This window comes from Lupinus angustifolius, chromosome LG01 (genome assembly GCF_001865875.1).
Source record: "Lupinus angustifolius cultivar Tanjil chromosome LG01, LupAngTanjil_v1.0, whole genome shotgun sequence".
Taxonomy (NCBI): domain Eukaryota; kingdom Viridiplantae; phylum Streptophyta; class Magnoliopsida; order Fabales; family Fabaceae; genus Lupinus; species Lupinus angustifolius.
In genome coordinates, this window is record NC_032009.1 from 16017795 (window position 1) to 16041160 (window position 23366).

General features: G+C 34.7%; 1 protein-coding gene, 1 non-coding gene and 1 pseudogene across 3 annotated transcripts; all 3 read left to right on the forward strand.

Moving 5' to 3' along the window:
* On the forward strand, window positions 821-13704 carry LOC109350126 (TATA-box-binding protein-like). Of its 2 annotated transcripts, XM_019591271.1 has the most exons (10): window positions 821-1059; window positions 1329-1432; window positions 4268-4355; window positions 4782-4853; window positions 10480-10530; window positions 10833-10877; window positions 10982-11074; window positions 11995-12096; window positions 12211-12284; window positions 13438-13704. In XM_019591271.1, coding segments are annotated over exons 2-10 (603 nt in total). In that variant the 5' UTR covers window positions 821-1059; window positions 1329-1355; the 3' UTR covers window positions 13439-13704. The 2 variants fall into 2 exon arrangements, with proteins under 2 accessions (XP_019446816.1, XP_019446826.1); XM_019591281.1 differs by lacking the exon at window positions 821-1059 and having other exon boundaries at window positions 1076-1432.
* On the forward strand, window positions 15184-15270 carry TRNAY-GUA. Its single transcript is given in 2 exon segments — window positions 15184-15220; window positions 15235-15270. It is a non-coding gene; the product is annotated as a tRNA-Tyr (tRNA).
* On the forward strand, window positions 19763-23160 carry LOC109354762 (annotated as a pseudogene).

A 23366-nucleotide genomic window follows, 5' to 3' on the forward strand; every position in this document is an offset into this window, starting at 1 on the left:
ATCCAATTTCTATTTTTTTGTATTCAATCTATCTAAACTGTATAACATAGCCAAAAATATCAATTCAATCCGAACAAAAAAAATAAAAGCTAAAAACATAATTTCACACTCATCCGTCTCCAACTAACTAAAAGGAATACATAAAGACATTTGTATTTTTTTAGTAAAATAGTATATATAACATTTTTTAATTTTTAAAACATGAACATTATAACTTTGTCCTTGAAAAACAAGAAATGTTAATCAATGGAAAAACTTATTTCGGGAAATTACACCATCCACTTTGATTATGATTACATCTTTTATCTCAAAACATGTGTTACTCCATATCATTTTTTTATTGGTCAAAAAAATATTTTATTATTAAATTTTTAATTTTAATATATATTTTCTAACTAATAAAAAAAAGTAACACATAAAATGACACACTTTGATAAGATATCACATGAACCCTTCCATTAATATATGAGTGTAATATTAATGCATTATCTGTGTAAAGAATTATGTACCATCTGTGTATTACCCACATTTTATTTGGATTACTTTTTCTTTTTTTGAAAAGTCAAACATAATTGAAAATGAATAGTAAATAATAAAGTAACAATGTAAAAAACTCTTACAGTGTCGCTGTATACATTTTTTTTCCTCTTAATATATATGGATAGATATAGACGTCATTCTTAAACGTTGCATATAACATTTGTCTTGTTCTCGAATCAAATACACCCATATAAATAAGTGTGTCAGCTGGCAACCCTTATCCCCCTCTCTCTATAAACTTGTGGTTCTTCATATAAAAGCCTCTCTCTCTCTCTCTCTCTATTCCATTCTTCACAACCAGGATTGATATAAAAGCCTCTCTCTCTCTCTATTCCATTCTTCACAATCCGGATTGATATAAAAGCCTCCCTCTCTCTCACAAAACCAATCTCCTTCATATAAAAGAACTCTGTTTTTGAATCATTCCCGCTATTTCTACACACTCCTCTCACACTTTCCCCCAATTCAATTCTCGTTTCTCACAGATCAAAATTCAAAACCCTAGTTCTCCCCTCAAAGGTCCGATCTTTTATCTGTGCTCTCTAAAACTTAATTCGCCATATACAAATCCCTAATTCGTGGTTAATTTTCTAAAACAAAAGGGAAGAGATTGATTAGGGTTTGAAAAATTATCCTCAGCTCTTACATTTTTAAAAAATGTCAAGATCTTGTTTTTTTAATTTAATTTTTTTTGATAAAAAAATGTTTCTTTTCATGTTAAGGAAAAATGGGGTGTAATATTTGGTACTAATTAATGTGAAATGTGGTGATTTTGTTGATTGTTATAGACTATAATATATATAAAGTTAGGGTTCATGGCTGAACAAGGATTGGAAGGGAGCCAACCAGTGGATTTACAGAAGCACCCTTCTGGGATCGTTCCTACTCTTCAGTGAGTGTTAGTTTTGTTTTATATGAAGTGTTTTCTTTCTTTGCAGATTACAATTGCACGCGTGATCGGTTGCAATGAAAGCATGAGATGGATAACTCCTACATTTTGCTTGCTTTGTTGAATTAGAGGAGATTTTTTAGTTGTGGGTTTATTTTATTTGAATTGAAAATTCGACCGGTGGAGTTGTGTATAGAGTAAAAGTCGCCATGGATGTCGGCCCTTAAAGGGGATGACAATGTTACGAGTCCCACATAGTAGAATAGCAAACTGAATGTGATATTTAAACACTTGAGGAGAGTCTAACCCAAAACACTAGTCTATTACGTGAGTGAGCGAACCTCATGGTTTAAGTACCACATTCAATTTACTATTCTACTCAATGTGAGACTCCTAACGTATGTTATCTAATTGAAGTGAGTCCCTCTGCGATGCTGTATCTTTTAACATGTACAATGATATTTAAAAAGCAATTTGTAAATAGTAATAATAATACAAATTAATGAGTTCTGTTTTGGATTTTGATGAATGGAGTCACTTGTGTTCCATCTGTGGATAAAATCAGTTGATTTGGTTGATTTGTCTTTTCCTTATGTTCCATTAGTTGTAGTTAGTGCTTCTACCTAGAAATAGTTTTGGTAGTTGCTACATTTTTCTTGTAGAAGTACCCCCATACCTAGGATGCTTTGTATTGTATTTGTTGGCTGCTGGTTTCTTAATAAAAATTTACGAAGTCCATTAATTATAAGCAAGTAGCCAATTACTAATCTGTATTTGACAATTCCTGTTCGTTTGTAAACCTCAAGAGTTCTTCTTAAAGTTTACATGTAGCTATCCATCTTCTAACCACACTTGTCCATTGATATTCACAAGTTTAATATAGAAAGGGTTTGGTTGCTACATTCTCCTGTCAAGTATGACATGCATTTGTCTATATGATTATCCATATTGCTGAAACTATCTTTGGACGTTTCTTAAATGAATGAATATGTTGTCACAAATTTCCTATGAGGCTGTTCCTAGGAAGATGACATATTGTTTGTCACCTATGAATTACCAATACTGAAAGGAGTATCAGATACCATACATATTTGATATGTCGATACACATAATATTGAAAGTACACTAGTACATGATATGATACTTTTAGGATACACATAAAAAATATGGACATAAAAGTCATTAACATAATTAATATATAATTGTTGTTATGAAATTACAAATAAAGAGCATTTCATAGAAATCACTAAATAAAAAATAGAAATCATATTGTCAAAATAAATCATTGCTTAGGGCCCACAAATAGGAATAATATTGATCCCGTTTAATCCATGATCAACATATGCAAGTGTATTTCCTCTTCCTTCTCTATGCAATATACATGCTATCTCTTTTCTCTCACCACAAGTCCACTTGGTAGATTGAATATTATGTATCTCTCTTCTAGTTAATTGATTATGTTTTTCTCTCTTTTTCTCCCTCTTAAAGGCTTGGTTGTTGTTGTTGTTGTAGTGCTTCATAGTTGGTCATATTCTATCTAGTGCTTCCTTTTCTTTATGGATTTCTCTTTCTGTGTATGTTTGTTTCTTCTAAAGGTGTATTCAAATATTCGTTCTAAATGCTTCTTTGTCTTGTCTAAGAGAGTTTATCTTTCTCGAAGTAGCTTCTGATGGAGTGTTGTAGTGGCATATTGTGTTACTGACTCACCATCACAGCTCAATTTCTCTCGGAGTAGCTTCTGATGGAGTGTTGTAATGGCATATTGTGTCACCTACCCACCATTACAGCTCAACATAGTTATTACATCTGTTTTGCCTTCAAATTTCAAGAACCCGCCTCCTCCAATTGATGGGAATTTTTTTGTCTCGACTAATTGCACAAACAGACCAAACATTACCAGCAGGAAGGAATTGTACTTTTTCACAACTATCACAGCCATCACCAGTGTTTTAAGTTGTGGTTGCGATGCTGTTGCAGAGACTCCCGAAACTGCAATATTGCTACTGCAATTTCGGTTGTAGAGTGCAATTTAAAACACTAGCTGTCACAAAGCTGCAATATCATTTCTGCCTGCAAACTTAAATAACCCCACTCCATCAAATGTGGGGTGTTTTTTTGTCTCCCTTGACTTATTGCCTAAACAGACCGAGTTTTAGGTTTAGCAGCACTCTTTTATGTTATAAAGCCACCAAAATTAGGGAATCACACTTTCCAATAATGGATGTTACACTCTCTGATCAGAGGTTTTGCAGCCTATCTTGTTTGCCGATTTGCTCACACCTAGTGGCTAGTGCCAGAGCCTATCTCTGTTTCACACCTTTTATAGTGCTTACATATTTTGCTAGGTTTCCCCAGCTTCTGTTCTCACCTGTCGAGTGATTTCACACCCTATCTTTTGACCTTTTTCAAGTTGGTCCTTGGACTTAGAGTTGTGTTTATTATATATTAGTGGTGAGTAGTTCAAGTTTTTTGATGTTTTCAATCTTCTGATGGTTAAGTTGAGTGTTAATTATGTTAGAAGTTTTCAGATTGCATCTGCTATCTTCAGTGTAGTGGCCAGTCAATGACCTGCTATGTTGCTTAAGGGATTTTGGAGGTGGCTGCTTTGCACCGATAACCTATGTTCTAGATATTGGAATTTCTTGAAATTTGCCTGTATATTGGAGTATTTATGAACTTGCTTATTTGTGTCTATTTACATTGGAATAGTTAATTATTTTGGTTCTATGTATACTGGAGTATTTCATAATTTTGCTTCTATATATATTTTTGAGTTTCTAATATTTACCTTGTTTATACAGTGGAATATTCTAATGATTAAGCTTTTTGTAATGTCAGAAATATTGTGTCAACAGTCAATTTGGACTGTAAGTTGGACCTTAAAACAATTGCCCTTCAAGCTCGTAATGCAGAGTACAATCCCAAGGCAAGTTTCATATTTTGATAATGAATTCCACCCAAATGCACAACTATGTAAAATTTTGCTTGTAGAATGCATATATAAGGGTGGCTCACTGCACGAGGCTCCCATCTTGTCAGCTCTGGGAGGGTAGGTGTATACAGCCGTACCTTGCAAGCGAAGAGGTTTTTGTAGGATTTCAACTTATGGCCTCAAACCATTATGTCATGTATATTGCTTTCAAAAAATCTCAAGTTTTTCTGTTTGGGCTAGTGAAACATGGTTGATATAAGATCGGTTTTAATATTAATTTCACTTTTGATATCAGCTACTTGTTACTATTCTTCTGCCGTCTGAAATCAATAATTAACTTATTTAGTAGATATGCTCCATCTTGTTGGCCATTTGAAGTTTTGCATGCAGTTCTGATATTTGTTTTGTTATTCTGTGTAGCGTTTTGCTGCTGTGATCATGAGGATCAGGGAACCAAAAACAACAGCACTCATTTTTGCTTCTGGCAAGATGGTATGTTCCTCTGTGTCACCTGCGACTTCTCTCATTGAACTTCTCTCATTGAACTGCATGTTTATTTTGGTTTTTAACATTGTCCTCAAAGAAAAGTATGTGAAGTTATACTATAGTTGTAGCTGTGTGGTTCTTTTATTGGATTTTCTTGTTTTATTATCTCTTGTACTTCAATTAACTAAGTTTATAAGTTCCGTGGACCGACTAGTGCAAACCGGTCACTCAATCATATTCGGATTTGTCTATTTGCCACTGGTTATCATTGAAGATGCTTGTAAGAGCATCTGCAACAACAAATAAAATCTCCATTCTTATTTAGGCCTCACATTATTTTATAATTTATTACAACTCCCCATAAAATAAGAACAACAGATACTTTTTTCCCACAATGGAAAACATCATTCTTATTCTTATTTGGGTCCAATAACATCTACCTTTTTTCCACAACATATGCCTCTTTCCTTACTTTCCCTTTGCTAAGAACAACCAAGAATTGTTCTTATTTAAGAACAAAAATCAGAAAATAAGAATGACACAATGAAGAACAGAGTAAGAATGTTCTTATTCAGTTAAGAACAACCTTAAGAACAACCATTGTGGTTGATCTAATCTTGCAAAAATTAAATTAGTCTCTTTTTCTCTGCTTTATGCTCAAGATTTCCCTAAGCTCCTGTTATTAGAGTATTATAATATTTTAGTAATTCAGTTAATTAGTTGTAACTGTTTTGTATGCCAAAGCTGTGAGTTGGCACTTTAGTCTTTAGCTTTCAGCTTCTATATAAGTGGCTCGTTACTCTCTTGTATATTCAGATTGAATAATAACAAATTCCTCAAGCTTTCAATTACTCTCTCTCTCTCTCTCTCTCTAATCTTCTCTCTCTCCTCTATCATTCTGTTTCTCTCTTTTTACATGGTATCACGCCATGGCTGTCACCACAAACACTGGGACCTGCCCTTCCTCTCCTCCGTTCTCTCCATCTGCTGCGTTGCCGATTCAGGCAGTTTCTTCACCTCTTGTTCTTCCGATTCCTTCAATGAAACTAACAGAGAAAAACTATTTGGTTTGGAGGCATTTTATGCTTGCAACCCTAACATCAAATCCCGCAAATCGATTTGTGTTAGGTACTGAAATTCCGCATCGTTTTCTGAATGACAATGATCGTCTCATCAACCGAGTGAATCCTGCCTATCTTCGATGGGAAGAAGTTGATCAAACCGTTTTTTCATGGATTCTAAACTCTCTTTCTGAGAGCTTGCAACCTCGTGTGGTAGGTTGTATACATTCGTGGCAACTGTGGGAGGAGCTTGACTCCTATTGCAATTCCCAAACCAAGGCTCGAAGCAGACAATTATGCTCTCAACTTCGCTCTATCTCGCAAGGCTCGTTTTCTATTTCTGAGTATTTCACTAAGATCAAAGGATTAGTTGATGCGTTGATCTTCATTGGAACACCTATTTCTAGTTCTGAACACATTGACTATGTCCTCGACGGTTTAAATGAAGAGTATCAGCCAGTCATAACCTCCATTGAGAGTCAATTTGATCCTCCATCTATTCACAATCTTGAGTCCTTTCTGTTGACCTATGAATCAAGACTGGAGAAGAACAAGCATAAAGCTCTATCCGATGCTCTATCTGTGAATCTTGCTTCAGAATCATCACCGATTTCATCTAAACCAGTAACCTCTCAAGCTCGACCTTCACCAATGGCTCTTTCATTGAATTATTCTCCTAGGTCTGATTTTCAAGCTCCTCCTTCATTTGTTGGTTTTGGTAATTCTGGTAACTATCGAGGAGGAAATCGTGGTCGTCGTGGTGGAAGAACTTTTGGTTGTTCTCCGTCGTCGTTTTGCATCTATTGTAATCGACATGGTCATGACGTCAGCACTTGCTATTATGCACCTTTGAATTTTGGAGGACCTCTAACATACGCTGGAGCTTCTGGCCAGCTCATGCATTCAGTGCCTTCCACCTATGTGCCACGTCAGCCACCTCACTTCAACTCCTTTAATTCCAATTTTGGGCCTTCACGATATCCAACCCATTTTTATCCAGAATATCCTATGGATTTTAATACAGGCCATCCTGGAAACTTTTCTGCTCATCCAACTGGAGAATCTCTTCTTGGGCCTGGCCCAAACTCTGGACACAAATACACTCATCAACCGTATGCTATGACTGCTCAAACTGCAAATCGTGAAGCTCCTCCTCCTCGAGACTCAAGACATATAACATGGTATCCTGACTCTGGGGCAACAAATCATCTAACTGCTGATGCTTCCTTGGTGCATGAACCGGTTGAGTCATTTGGTCACGATCAAATTTACATGGGTAATGACACTGGAATTCCAATCAAATCTGTTGGAAACTCCTCATTTACTTCTAATCTCAATTCTAATGTTACTCTCTCTCTACACAATCTTTTTTTGGTTCCTTCCATTACAAAAATCTTTTAAGTGTTTCACAGTTTTCTAGAGACAATTCATGTTATTTTGAATTTCACTCTACTGCTTGTTTTGTGAAATCACAGGTTACTAACGAAATTTTGCTTCATGGTTCTCTCACCAAGGAAAGACTCTATGCCTTTCATGGTATTGTTCCAAGCTCAGCGTCTCATTGTTCTCCCTCTGTCTTTACTCACTCTATTGGACACACTGGTTGCCCACTTCTAAACATTTCCATTGTAATAAATCTACTTTAGGACAATGTAATTCAACTAGTACAATTTCTACTTTTTCCTTGTGATATTCTCAATTAGGTCATCCTCATGAGGCAATTGTAAAGAATATTTTGACTCTGTAAAATTCCTCATGTAAATAAAACATTGCTTGACTTTTGTTCTTCCTGTTGTATGATGAAGGCTCATAAACTTCATGCCCCCAATTCCACTACAGTTTATAATTCTCCTTTTACATTAGTCTATGTGGATTTATGGGACCCTGCACCTGTTTACTCAACTTCAGGGTTCCGTTATTACTTATCCATTGTTGATGCCTTTAGCAAGCACACATGGATTTTTCTTTTGAAACTGAAATCTGAAACATTAACTGTGTTTCAGTATTTCCTCAAGTATGTTCATAGTCAGTTTAATCACTCTATCAAAGCTGTTCAAAGTGATTTTGGAGGAGAATTTAGACCTTTTAGTGCCTACTTAAAATCTCTTGGAATTGTGCATAGGCTATCTTTCTCAAGGTGTTTGGATGTGCCTGTTATCCTTTGCTTAGGCCTTTCAACAAACATAAACTCAGTCCTAGAAGCTCAGAATGCATTTTTCTTGGGTACTCCCCAAGTCATAAGGGTTACAAGTGTCTTTCTCAAGATAGCAAAATCTATATTTCAAAACATGTTCTTTTCAATGAACATGCTTTTCCCAGTTATCACTCCTCTCATTGATTCTCCTCTGTCAGTATCATTTCATCCCACTCCTTGTATACCTCCTTGTCCTGATGTCTCTATTCCCAGTCCCTCTTCTCCTCCTGTTCATCCTTTGTCCTCTGACCCTCCTTCCATTTCATCTCCTTCTTCTCCTGTTTTTGAAAATATGTCAACTTCTTCTCCTATTATTTCTTCCTCACCATCTTCTGTCCCTATTCCTTCAAGTTCTGAATATTCTCCTTCTAACCCTTCCACTAGGGATTCAACTTCCCCTACTGTGTTCCATCCTTCTTCTCATCCAATGCAGACTAGGTCCAAGTCTGGCATTTTTCAAAACATTGTTCCCATGATTCATTTAACCAACTGTGAACCTGTCAGTGCCAAGGCAACCCTAACTGAACCAGTATGGCAGCAAGCTATGCAGGTGGAATATGATGCTCTCATGGCTTTAGGAACTTGGATCTTGGTTCCCCTTCCACCCCATAAACAAGCTATTGGTTGAAATGGGTGTTTAGAATTAAAGAGGACCCTGATGACACTGTCAACAAGTACAAAGCTAGACTTGTGGCCAAAGGCTTTCATCAAAAGCATGAGGTAGATTACAATGAAACCTTTTCACCTGTGGTAAAACTAGTTACCATCAGAGTGCTATTAACCCTTGCTATTTCTCATCATTGGATGATAGAACAACTAGACATCAACAATGCATTCCTCAATGGAATCCTAAATGATAAAGTGTATATGACTCAACCAATTGGTTTCCAACAAGGTGACAAGACCCTAGTCTACAAATTGCATAAGGCCATCTATGGTTTAAAACAAGCACCAAGACAATGGTTTGAAAGGTTGAAGGGCTCTCTTCTCAAACTTGGTTTTCAAATCAGCAAGTGTGATAACTCTCTGTTTATCCATATGTCAAATACTCATCAACTCTACATCTTAGTCTATGTGGATGATATAATAGTAACTAGTTCTTCTCCTTCACTTGTCAAACAAGTGATTAAAGATCTTAGTGGCACTTTTGCTCTAAAACAGTTAGGGCCCCTAGACTACTTTTTGGGCATTAAAGTCAAACATCAAAAAAATGGATCTCTTTTCTTTTCTCAGTCCAAGTACATTAGAGACCTTCTTGACAAGGCAAATCTGGCTACTTCTAAAGCTAGTATAACACCTATGGCTACCAATTGCAAACTCACAAAGCATGGCTCAGATGACTTTGAGGATCCTACCTTTTATAGGTCAATTGTAGGAGCATTACAATATGCCACTGTTACTAGACCTGACATTACATATTCTGTCAATAAGGTTTGTCAGTTCCTAGCTAGACCTCTGAATTCTCATTGGACTGCTGTTAATAGAATTCTTAGGTATCTTCAAGGAACCAAACACTTGGGTCTAACCATCACTTCTGCTAACATTAATTCTGGTCTTCCTCTTATTGCCTACTGTGGTGCTGATTGGGCTTCTGATATGGATGGCAAAAAATCAACTTTTGGTGCTTGTCTTTATCTGGTCCAAATTTAGTCACCTGGTGGTCAAAGAAGCAGCAAACTATATCCAGATCTAGCGCAGAAGCAGAATACAGCAACTCAGGAATTGATGTGGCTTGAGTCCCTTCTCAAAGAACTCCATGTGTCATATCAAACTCCAACAATTTTCTGTGACAACTTAAGCATTATTGCTATGTCACATGATCCAGTCTTGCATTATAGGACTAAACATATAGAACTGGATCTTTACTTTGTTCGAGACAAAATTCTGTCAAACTCTTATAGTAAAGCATGTACCATCCGATTTTCAAACTGCAGATATTCTCCCAAAACCTCTTCCAAACAATCAGTTTGTTATTATGAGAAAACAACTACAAGTTCTTGAAATCAACTCTGCTACTTAATTGTTCTGGAAGCTCTCAATAGCTCCCTCCAATTCAGGGGGGTATATTAGAGTATTATAATATTTCAGTAATTTAGTTAATTAGTTATAACTGTTTTGTATGCCAAAGCTGTGAGCTGGCACTTTAGTCTTTAGCTTTCAGCTTCTATATAAGTGGCTCGTTACTCTCTTGTATATTCAGATTGAATAATAACAAATTCCTCAAGCTTTTAGTTACTCTCTCTCTAATCTTCTCTCTCTCCTCTTTATCATTCTGTTTCTCTCTTTTTACACCTGTTGTAAAATCAATTTAATTTAGTGTGGTGCTTGTAAATTGCTTCATTTTCTTATGCCTTTTAAATTTAATTGTTATGTCTAGGTTTGCACTGGAGCTAAGAGTGAAGCACAGTCTAAATTGGCTGCAAGGAAGGTATGCTAATGTTATTTTTTAATCTCATTAACTCATTTGTTCGGTATATTATTGATGTTTCTCGATTGAAGGTTCATTAAGCTGAAGAAGTATGCCATCTGTGGTAGGCTGGTAGCTTGATTTTGAGATTATTTATGTTGTAGGTAGGAGTATAATAAGATTGTTATGCTATTGCATGGTTTTAATGCTCTCTTTCCATTTGAATAAGTTTCAACCACATATTACTTTCTTCAGTTGGGATTGGGCATCTGTTTATTCTTAAAACTTCAATGATATTCTCTAATTTGTCCTTTTTCTTTCAGTATGCTCGAATTATTCAAAAACTTGGTTTCCCAGCTAAATTTAAGGTACTGTTTCTGCTCTTTTTATCTGACTGGTAATGGTTTATCAGCTACTGTTTATTAGTTCCTTTCATTAGTACCTGACTTAACTCTTTTGGTATACGCTTTAGGATTTCAAGATTCAGAACATTGTTGGCTCTTGTGATGTCAAGTTCCCCATAAGGCTAGAGGGTCTTGCATATTCCCATGGTGCTTTCTCAAGCGTAAGTTTATACGCACACATGTATGTCCCCACGAGTCGGTTTAGTTGGTAAAGCTATGGGACATAAGTGTGAGCACCTTGGTTCAAACCCTGACAGCTGCACATTCCCCCTTAAGCAAACATATCTTAATATTTGTTGATCGTCCAACAATTTCTATTTTGTTTCATTTATTCATATTCTCGCATGTGAAATAATCTACTAGAAAATTGTATTTTCTCTAATGAACTATGTTGCAAACTATGGAAATACTGATTTGACTGTATCTGAGTTTGCAGAAACAGAATCAAAACTTATTTTCATGATATGCAAAATGGCCACAAAACTGGTATTATTTAGATTTTTATTATGTAGATGCTTCTGTGACCCTACTTAATTCTTCACCAAACATTGCGTATTTAAACATGGTTTAAAATTTTAATGGAGGGAAAGGTTTGAACTTAACAAGTGGTATTATTATAAGCAATATTTTAAATTGTAGTTGTGATTATAGTCACAGTTTCGGTTATTGCATTTGCAGCCGTTGTGGTGTGAATTATTTGTAATTAAAAAATCTTTTTGAATACGATGCGGTCCGATGTGGCCCAAATGTGGTCCGATGCGGCTCAAACACACACCGATGCAGTCTGATGCAGCTGCATCATTATGATTGGTGTTACATTGCAATTGCTGTGTGATGTGGTTGTGGCGGTCACTACAACTACAATATTGCGATTGCATCAGATGATGCGGTTCGCAATTTAAATCATTTATTATAAATAATGATCCTTGTGTGTTAGAAGAAACCTAAATGATAGAAAAGGTCGACAACGTCTTCAGTTGGGTGTCTATGTTTTAATTAGTTTCCTCATGTCTTAGTATGTACTATAGTTTAGAAATACACTTGATGGGTACATGTTGAACTTGCTTGTTTGTGGTTGCAGTATGAACCAGAACTGTTTCCTGGACTAATATACCGTATGAAGCAACCTAAGATAGTCTTGCTTATATTTGTTTCTGGCAAAATTGTTCTAACAGGAGCCAAGGTAATGTTTTTGCTTATAATTCCCTGTGTGATTTTTATTTGTTTATTTATTTTGCATATTTCTGGTTAACTAGATTATTGTTTGTATTGTTTTCTTTTTTTCCATTTGTGTTAGGTGAGGGATGAGACTTACACAGCCTTCGAGAACATATATCCTGTGCTTACTGAATTTAGGAAAAACCAACAATGGTATGGATATGAGCCTATTCATTTAACCTTTTTATTGGCATTTTTTGTATTGCCTACTTTTGAGCAACGAAAGACATGTATGATGATCAAGATCTACGTGAGAATACAAAATGGATCTAAGAAAATTTTACTATTGTATTAAGGACTACACGTCAACATTGAGCTTCTATCTGTTTACATTAGTCTTAGATGTACTTACTGAACATATCCAAGATTCGTGCCACAACGTATGTTTTTCGTGTATGATATTGTCTTAGTTGAGAAATCGAGAGGAATTAAATTAGAAATTAGAAATGTGGAAACAAGTTTTAGAAACATGTGATTTTCGTATAATTGGAAGTAAGATAGAGTAAATGGATGGTAAGTTTAGCAAGAGGAAGATCAACTTTCTTGTAGAGGTAAAGATTGGAGATCGTAACATATTACATGTTACTAGATTTAAGTATTTTGGGTCGATCATACAACACCAGTAAGAAATTGAGTAAAATGTCAATCATAGGATTCAAGTATGTTGGATGAAGTGACAAAGTATTTCATGCTTAAGCGAAAAATTTACCGTACAACTATAAAATCTGCAATGTTATATAGACTGAATTTTTTGTGGTGAAATGACAACATGAGAATAAACACATTGTAGTGATGACAATGTTGCATTGGATGATTAACACACTAGACAAGATAAGATTAGCAATAAAAGCATTTGGGAGAAAGTTGGGTAGCTCATATTGTAGAAAAGAATAGACTGTTAGAAGCACTATTAGAAAGATTATTTCAAATAGAGGTTAGTCCTACTTCTAGAGAGAGAGGAGGGTCAAGAAAAATCACAGACGAAATGGTTAAGAATGATTTAGAGATGAACGTTTTGCCAATGCACATGATTTATGATAGACCATTATGCGGATGTTCGATCTATGTAGACGATCCCACCTAGTTGGTATAATGTTAGATTTTGTTGTTTATTTATATTTCTTGAGTATAGAGATTGGTTGTAAGTATTAGTGAGTCTCATTCGGTCTACTTTTGTTTCATTTCCTTCCCTTATCCATTAAGATTATAACTGCTTGAGATGCTGATCCTGGACTATACAAAGTATATACTATTATAGATTTTACTTGTACTTGTGTAGAAGCGCTCATATTTGATGTTTATGCAGATTATTATCAAGAGCAGGAGCGAAGTGGTTTGGCATAGAAGTGTGCTTAACTGTAAATATTAAGGGAAGGGAGATATATTTGGATTGATTCAAATTACAAGACAGGTGTTCGTGTTGTTCTGTCTCTGTTTTTTTGGCTGGTTTTGATGTAGTAGAGTGACGCAAATTGTTTTATTGAATTGTCAATTTGTCATTAAAAAGGTGATTTTGGTGGGGCAGAAAAAAGTGGGGGAGATAGATGGAAATAACAAGTTCTTTGACAGTTCTTAATGTGATTTAATTTTGAGAAAACAATCAATGCATTTATAGTATGACTTTTATATATATTCTTACTACATCATTCAACATTCATGTGTTATCATGATGAGTTCTTCAAAAAATAATACAAATAAATAGTGAATGATGTATTAATAATGCATAAATCTTTATACTCATTGGGCATAGATATTATATTCTTTACTCTTTTGATATGGTTCCTTTAATAACTTGCAATTGGTGACTATTTCTGATGGCATCACTTATGACTATTAGCCATACAATCGTATTAGCCATACAATCGTGTTATATGAAATGTGCCAAAACCAAAACAAGCCACTCTGGTGAGAAATAAATGAATTCCAGGTTTTCCGGTCACGAGAAAAGATTTTTAGATCCTAATAGACCCAATAGGAATTGTTGCCAAAAAGCACAAGCCTGAAAAGAAAAGTGCCCCTGTCATGCCTTTTTGACTCCAAATACCGAAATTTGTTATAGTACCGTCTGATACTCTAACCACCTCTCGGATAGGTTGTTCCTAAACGATTCATAAGGTAGATAGCCTCCAAAGATGTATTGTACAATAATTCATGTATTATGAAATGAGTCATTTTTTGTCTCACTTTATATTATTCCATGTACCATTTGTTTCTTATTAGTTAAAAAGTAAAATATGAATTAAATATATATTAATTTACCTTTTTTGACCAATAAGAAACAATGGTATATGGAGTGATACATACTTTGGAACTAAAAATGTGCTCCACATGAAATAACGTTGATAGCCCCTAAAGATGTAATGTACGTTGATATTCCTCAGTATTGTATTCCCTGGACCATGAAATATTAGCACTTGCAGACATCAAAACCACCCTGCAAAATCATAGAAATATCTGATTAGCAAACTAATTACTATGCCTCTTATGTTTAAATGAGAGGAAAAGTTATGTGTTCTCATAACCATATGTTATATAATAAATGATTCACTGTAAAAAATCTTAAAATGCTAATTACATATTATTCTCTTATTTATTAGTCAAAAAAATATAATTTCTTAATTTAATAATCAACTAAGTCTAGCTCATCAATTGGAAGTCATAAGTAAATATAGTTCTCCACAAAATTGTACTAAATTCTTAATACTAATAAGATAATTGCAAAGAAGGTAAGGAGCCTTGTACTAGAAATGCAATCAAACAACACCCATAAAATAATTTTCTTTCAAATACCCACCTCAAAGAGCATTTCATTTACTTTTCTAAGCTTGAAAAGAATGTCAGACAAGTTAATCAAACATTGAATGAAACTAATTATATAAAAAGATTTAAGATTTATCAGTACATAGAAACTCCAATCTACACATCCATAAAATAGAGATGGTAACATCAGACCATCACTTCATTAAAAATTGTTTCGTACTGTATTTTGGAGCAGAGTGAACTCCACAAATAATTATGATCCATTTAATATATATTGTCTCTGCTAACATAACCGACCTTAGCTCAGTTGGTAGAGCGGAGGACTGTAGTTGTTACAACAGATATCCTTAGGTCGCTGGTTCGAATCCGGCAGGTCGGAATTTTTATTTTCATGTTTTGTTCTGTGTGAGGTAGGTACCTTTTTAATTTATTCATTTCCAAAAATTTCAGCTAAAGATGAAAGTAGATAGACATAACAAATGGTTGTACTTAGAGATGGCAAAATGGGCCGCCCGACCCGTTTAGCTCATGCCCGTAAATACCCACAAAATTTTAAGCCAGTGTGGGTATGCATTGGCTTAACGAACAAAATTTAATGCTCTGCCCATTTTAAAACAGGCAAATGGGTTTGCGGGCAGCCCGCGGACATTGTTGAATAATTAAAAAAATAAAAATTTCATATAATAAATGAAATTAAATCAAATAAAGTAGTTGAAGATAAAAAATTAACAATTTTTTGTATATTTTATATGAAGTTTAACAAATTACATTAGATTACATTTTTTTTAGGGAATAAAAATCACATTACATCATAACTTATTTAAGATTTTTTTTCTTTCTTAAATTATATTTATGGGCCGTCCACAAGCCCAACGGAAATGCCTGCAAACTTAGCAGGCAAAACGGGCAAATGGACAAAAAATGTATGCCATACCCGCAAAGAAATGCGGGCTAAGCGGGCGCGCCTGCAGGCAATGCCCGTTTTGCCATATATAGTTGTACTGTAGCGAACATTTATGTTAACAAAAAGCTTAATAACTAACAACAATTATCATCTCCCTTACTAGAATGAAACAGTTAGTTAGTAAGCTTTTTGTTAACATATGATTCTTAGCTAGGTGAATTGTACTCTGGTTATCACACTGCAAACCACATTTATTTTGAGCATGACCCAACTCATGAAGATGTTTTTCATATATTTTATTTCCTTGATAGCTTCAGATGATGCAATATATTATGCTTTAGTTGTTGATAATGCAACATATCTTTGTAACTTGGATTGCCAAGATACAACTCCCCCTGCAGAAGTAGTTAGATAAGCTGATGTAGATTTTCTGGAATCTACATCTCCAGCCATGTCAGCATCTGTGTATCCAACTAACATGAGATCTTCATTAACAAAGCATAAACATTTTTGGTAGTTCCCCTCAGATATCTTAATATCCACTTTACTGCATTCCAATGCTCTTTGCTGAGATTGGACAAGAACCGACTCACAACTCCAACTCTGCATGTGCAATATCTTATCTTGTACAAATCATAGCATACATTAGGTTCCTACCACAGAGGAATAAGACATTCTGCTCATTTCTTTCCATTCTTCATCACTAGTTGGACATTGCATTATTGTTAACTTAAAATGTTTAGCAAGTGGAAAACTGTCAGGCTTTGCCTTATCCATGTTGAATCTCTTGAGAACTTTCTCAATATACTTCTCTTGTGATAGCTATAAAAACTTCTTGGAACGATCTCTGATTATCCTTATTCCAAGGATCTGCTTAAAGCATTCTTCAAACCAACAATCTTGGTCTTATCATGCCCAATGATTAATATATCATCAACATATAAGAGGAGGATAATAAAGTTTTCATCTTCGTACCTTTTAATGAATACACAATGATCATCAGTTGTCTTCTTGAAACTGTATTTCATCATGAAGGATTCAAACTTCTTGTACCACTGTCTCAGGGCTTGTTTCAGACCATATAAACTCTTATTCAGACGACACATTAAGTGTTCCTTTCCTGGTTCTTCATAACCTTCTGGTTGCTCCATATAGATTTCTTCTTTGATGTCTCCATGTAAGAAATCTGCTTTGACATCAATTTGTTCAACTTCTAAGTCTAGTTGCAATATAAATGATACTTCATCATGGGCTTCTAATAGGAATAGTTGTCAGTTGTCAATTTGGACATATCTCCATCAAATGAAATATTAGCGGCTCATTCCATCTTGGACTATACAGGCCAAGCTCCCCGAATGAACCTGGGAGCTCTGATACCACAGTTGGGAAATTCAGAACCAATTTCCCTTCTCTGTGTGATGCAAAATGGGCACTTGCAGAAATAACAAGTGTATAAAGAAAAATAGAGAATAGTAGAAGAATAACACCAAGAATTTTTAATGTGGAAAAACCTCCTCAATGTGAGAAGGAAATAACTATGGGACATAGTCCAGAAAATATCTCCACTATAGAAAGTATGATTACAATATTTGGCTCTCTCTTATAAAGAGGATAACACTCGATCTCACCCAAAAAGGATGGAAATACAAACTCTCTCTAGTATCTCACTAGGAATACAAATCTCACACTATGTGGATATAAACTCTATCACTTTCTCTCTATGTTGTTCTTTCTCACTTGCTTGTTGTATCTCTTCCTAGTTAATTACGACATGGACTTAAATTATATTAATCTCATGGAATGACTGTTTAGTGAAAGGGAGTGACAAACACAATTAGTTGGAAACTCTAGGTACTTTCCTTGATGAAACAAATGAGTTTAGGATGTGGTAATTTTTAGAGTTAATCGATTAATACTGTATTTAATTGATTAACAATGTAAGAGTTAATCAATTAACACTGTAGTTAATTGATTAACTGTGTAAGAGTTAATCGATTAAATGGATAGTTGTTTCAATTTTTAAGGTAAACTTTGTGTACGATAATCGAGTATGCATTACAGCTTGAGGGAGAGTGTTAAATATATTTTAGTTAGTTTTAGTTAGTTAGTTTTTATTTCCATGTATAAATAGTTTACTTCCATTATAAACTATAATTCACTCATCCATTCAATATTCATTCAATGAATGAAATTCATATCCTATTTCTATTATTGATTCTTAATATGGTATCAGAGCATAATTATTCTTTTATTAGCTTCCGCTCTTTATTCATCATTCCAAGACTCAACAAAGAATCATCAAAATTCACATTATAATAAAGAATATGACAGTTCTTCTTCCTCATCTCAATACCCAAGCTTGAGAAGATGCCATTGGAGAAGTCTTCACTAGCAGAGAAGTATTGCTCACTAACTATACTTAATCCAACGGTGCATAGCTATATCACTTTTAATCCAGCTTGACGCATATCTTTCCAGGAATGTACTTTTATATAGGTCAAATTCCATGTACATATATAAATCATTGCAATCATGCTGCTTTCCACTGATTAATACGCGTACTATCTAACTTTGTACTTCAATTATTTGAAGATAAAGTTGTCAAAGCAAAACTTTAACAAAGGAGAATAAATGAAATTTGAAAAGTAATTACAAAGTTTCTTTAATATTAAAATCTAAATTGGTAGTATCAAATAATTGATTGGTTCAACTAATATTTAAATACAATCATATAATATTCCCAGTCAAGTCCACAACAACCCTAATCCATTTTCACCAACACCGCCAACTTGATCGCTCCAAGTAGAGCTGTCAAAATGGGTGGGCCGGATCAGGCCGGTCCGCCAAAGCCCAAAAATCTATAGGGTTTGGATATCATTTTAGGTACTTTTTATTAAATCCGAGCTTTTTAGCCCGGCCTGAACGGACTATTATAAATCCGGGCTCGGGCCGGGCTTACCCGGGCGGGTTGGAGCTACCCGTTTTACTTATATGTTTTAATCTTTTTTGAGACTTTTGCCTTGGCAATAAGCACTAAATTAAAATTTACAAAACAACTTATAATAAAAAATAGATAATAAGTATAATGTTATTTTGTATTTAATTAGATTTAACTTTTTCCAAAAAAATATAATAAAGAAAATAACGTTTACAACAAAACTAAAATCAACATAAATTGTTTATCATAGAGAACTTCACACAACCAAATTTAATATAATAGTTCCCAATGAAAGTATTGACAAAGAACATACAAAATATAATATTTTTGTTAGTATCCAAATGTTTATATATTAAAGTGAAGTTACAAATTATATTGTGTTAGAGAGTGAGAGTCCAATAGAAATGAGAGATTTAATAAAAGAGTTATGTTAAAAATCATACACGTGGACTTAACATCACGTCTTAACTCAAACACAATGCATTACATCTATAAGTTTGGTTGCATTTGGCATAACAAATATGTTAAGAAAAATTATACGTAAATATCAAATGATACATATTTTTTGAATAGATTAAATATATTACAAGTTTAAAAAATATATTTTTAGTTTATGAGGGCCGACCCACTACAACCCGCAACCCGCTTAGGACGGGTTTGGGCAACCATTTGATATGCATAAATTGTATCCGGACTTTTTAGCCCGGCCCGGTTTAGCCCGAACCTGATATGGGCTAGCCCAAACCCGTCCGGGTAGCCCGTTTTGACACCTCTAACTCCAAGTAGTTCATACAAAGAAGAAAATGACAATGTCTCAATTAAAATATTAAATATTCATAACTTTATCTAATTTACTTTATTGTAATTAGTTTGCAACACTTAAACACATATACGGGGATAATATGTGCACATCCCTTATAAAAAAAATACAAATAAGAAACATTAAACAACAATGACGTGTACATCTTCATCCCCACATTCCTTCATTAATAAGTTCTACAAATTTATCATCAAATCAAATTATTCATCATGATTATTACCCCTCAAATTTTCCCAACCCCAAAACGTCGATCCTCCACAGAGTCGTTTATCTCTCCACAGTTCATAGATATCAACCTCCTCCACGTCACTAACCAAATTTCTTCACTCAACCCAACCAACCTGTTTCTCCTTAAACGCAATTCATGTTCCGTCGTTTATAAAGCAAAGCTTTTCATCGTTATCTTTGAAAATTTGAATAGAAGTTTTACTCCACTTTGTTCCTACTCGTTAAACCTTTGCTTCGAAGAATTGTACATCGTGCTACACAAAATCAAAACACTCATCGATGATTGCTCCAATGGAAGCAAATTCACACTCCTCTTGAAAATCGAAACCGTTGTTGATAGTTTTCATCTATGAAGCACGAATACTGATATGTGTGTCGGATACGATACGTATCCGATACGTCGACACATATTTTTTCCAAAATACAGGATATGAATACGTTCAAGGATACACGTATAAAATAATAAAAACACATAAAATATGATAAAATTATAAGTGTAAATCATAATATCCAAAGTAAAAATTATAATGGAAATTTAAAATCATTGCCCTCCATAACAAATCTATCTTACCCTATTTTAATGAAAACGAATATATCCTAAAATCATTGCCCTCCATAACAAATATATCATTATCCGACACGTGAGGGTGTTTGACGAATCTGTGCTTCATAGGTTTTCATAAACTCATTAGAGAACTCTGAATTATTCTTGATATCTTTCCTATTCAAGAGCTTGACTTAAGCGATGACATTCGTGAAGTCGTTATCTTGATTAGAAAATAGTGTTCTGAATGGAAGAGTGTGATTGGAAAAAAAGAATTGGAGCTCCGAAACAAGGTCGTTTCGGTGCTTGAAGAGATCAAGAACGAGATCGTTCCTGATAAATCCGACCTCGCTGAGATCTTTTTGAGGTTGGAGATTCGAGATTCTTGAAGTTGCATAGCGGAGATTGAAGCTTTAGAGGAAGAATTTTGTAATCGATGCGATGAGCAATCGAAATTAGAGATTGTGGCATCCATCGGGCTTGTTCGATTTACGAAATATGTTCTCTTTGGTGCATCAAAGTCGTCTTCATCCACCGAGATGCAGCGGCGGAAACAACTTTCAGAGGTGGTTGTTCCGGTGGATTTCTTGTATCCGGTTAGTTTAGAACATATGCAGGACCCAGTTGTTGTGGCAACTGGACAAACGTACGATCGAAATTCCATCAAGTTATGGATTGATTCTGGACATAACATGTGTCCAAAAACATGTCAAACCCTGGCTCACACAGACTTAATACCTAATCGGGCATTGAAGAACATGATAGCCTTATGGTGCTTTGAGCAGAAGATCTCGTTCGTTGTAGAGTCCATTTCTAGAAAAACTCAAAGTCGTTTAACTAACAACGTATGTAAGCTACTAGGATGATTGTGTCGTGTTTAGTTGACAAGCTCAAGTTCTATGTAGACATTTCTGTTTCCAATATTGAAGATTTAAACAACATTAATGGTGACAAATTTATCCATAATCCAAAATTCATCCAAATTAAATCCATCCAAATCCATTCGTTAAAATTAGTGGATTTAAATAGATATAATCAAATGGATAGTGTTGATAATGGATGGATTCAAATCCATCCATTATATCCAATGAATATCCTTGAGTATATCCATTTGGATGGATACCGGATACCCAATCCATCTAAAAATAACAACATTTTTTTTCCAATTAATTCAATATTAATATAAAAATCTCTCTCACCTTTCTAATAGCACAATCCTACACACATTATAATAGTTGAAAATTGAAATTGTGATTTTAAAAAGTGACTTTAACTTTTCATTTGCATTGTTGTGATACTGGTTTCACTCCTTATTTTTCGTTATGCACCAAGATATGGTCAGATCCATATGATCATATATATTAGAAAATGTTCTCTCATAGGATCACTTATGGTACTAATTAATTCAGTAATGCTCAAATCATACATGGTTGAAAATTACCTTAAAAATACACTGTGACATGTCCTCTATAATATAAATTGTGACACTTAATGCTAATACTAGTTTTTATTTATATATATATATATATTATGAGTGTGAAGGCGGTGGGGATTATTTGAAGTATTTTTCTTAAAAAAAGTAGTTTTAAAAGTGTTTTTATTTTTAAATATTTTTAAAAAGTGTTTTTTTAAATATTTTTAAAAAGTGTTTTTTTTTAAATTGATATTTAAAAATGCTTTATTAAATAATAATTTGAAAAAAAATTCTTTGAATAATACTTCTTTAAAAATGTTTAGTTCAAATTAAAAAAATGGGTTGGATATCCATCCATCCAATCTATTAAAATGGATACATGGATATAATGGATGGATTAAAATCCATTGGATATGGATGAATTGGATAATTTAAAAATGTTATGTAATGGATTTATATGGATTGATGGATAGTTTTTCATCCATCCATTAGGATCCAAATCCAAATCCATTGAAACCCATCCAATTGCCACCCCTAAACAACATCGTTTACGAGCTTCAGGTTTTAGCGAAACGGATTCGAAAAGTAGAGTCTACACCACCAAAGCTGGTGCCATACCGCTTTTGGTTCGGTACCTTAGCTTCGACATTGGTTTGTAAAACCTGAGCCTTCAGGTTAATGCCATCACCACAATCCTCAACTTGTCAATGTAAGAATTTAACAAAAGAATGATAATGGTCACAGATGGGGCATTAAACGGTGTTGTTGAGGTGCTAGGGTCTGGTGCCACATGGGAGGCGAAGGCAAATGCTGCAGCAACGATGTTTAGTTTAACGGGTATGGTAGCATATAGAAGGAGACTAGGGAAGATGAAACGTGTCATAAGCGGATTGATCCAACTAGCGAGCTGTGGGCCCGAGGGTGCAAGGAGGGATGCATTAGTAGTGATATTGAACTTAGCGGGAGATAGAGAAACAGTGGCGAGCTTAGTTGAGGGTGGTGCGGTGGAGATGGCAGTTGATGCCATGGCGGTGCTACCATAGGAGACAATAATGATACTCGAGGCGGTGGTGAGGCGTGGGGGGTTGGTGGCGGTGGCAACGGCTTTTGTGGGGATAAAGAAATTGGGCTGTGTGTTGAGGGAGGGTTCTGAGAGGGCTAGGGAGAGTGCGGTGGTGACACTTGTGACGATGTGTCGGAAAGGTGGGTTAGAGATTTTGGCGGAGCTGGTGGCGATTTCGGGTGTTGAGAGAGTCATATGGGAGTTGATAGCTATGAGAAGTGTGAGAGGGGGGAGGAAAGCCGCCACTTTGTTGATGATTTTACGGTGGTGGATGGCAGGTTTAGACAACATAGAGAGTGAAGGATTCATTACTACCATTAGTTCATCAACTAATGTGACCATTGAACTTCCAATTTAACTGCACACTAACATTTGTAGGAGTTTGAAAACCATAAAAGTTCACATAAGTTGATGTATCATTTTTTTTACAATACTTAAAAAATGTAACATATTATTTATTTCCAATTCATTTGTGAGTTTAACTTTTGATGCACAATGTATTATCAAGGAATATACATTATTTGTATCTAATTTTTAAAGTGTTATTATAAAATATTCTCTGTT

Coding starts and splice junctions, on each gene's coding strand:
- LOC109350126 (XM_019591271.1), top strand. CDS start 1,356: ATGGCTGAACAAGGATTGGAAGGGAGCCAACCAGTGGATTTACAGAAG. Junction 1,433..4,267: donor GGGATCGTTCCTACTCTTCA/GTGAGTGTTAGT, acceptor TTGTAATGTCAG/AAATATTGTGTCAACAGTCA. Junction 10,531..10,832: donor CTAAATTGGCTGCAAGGAAG/GTATGCTAATGT, acceptor TTTTTCTTTCAG/TATGCTCGAATTATTCAAAA.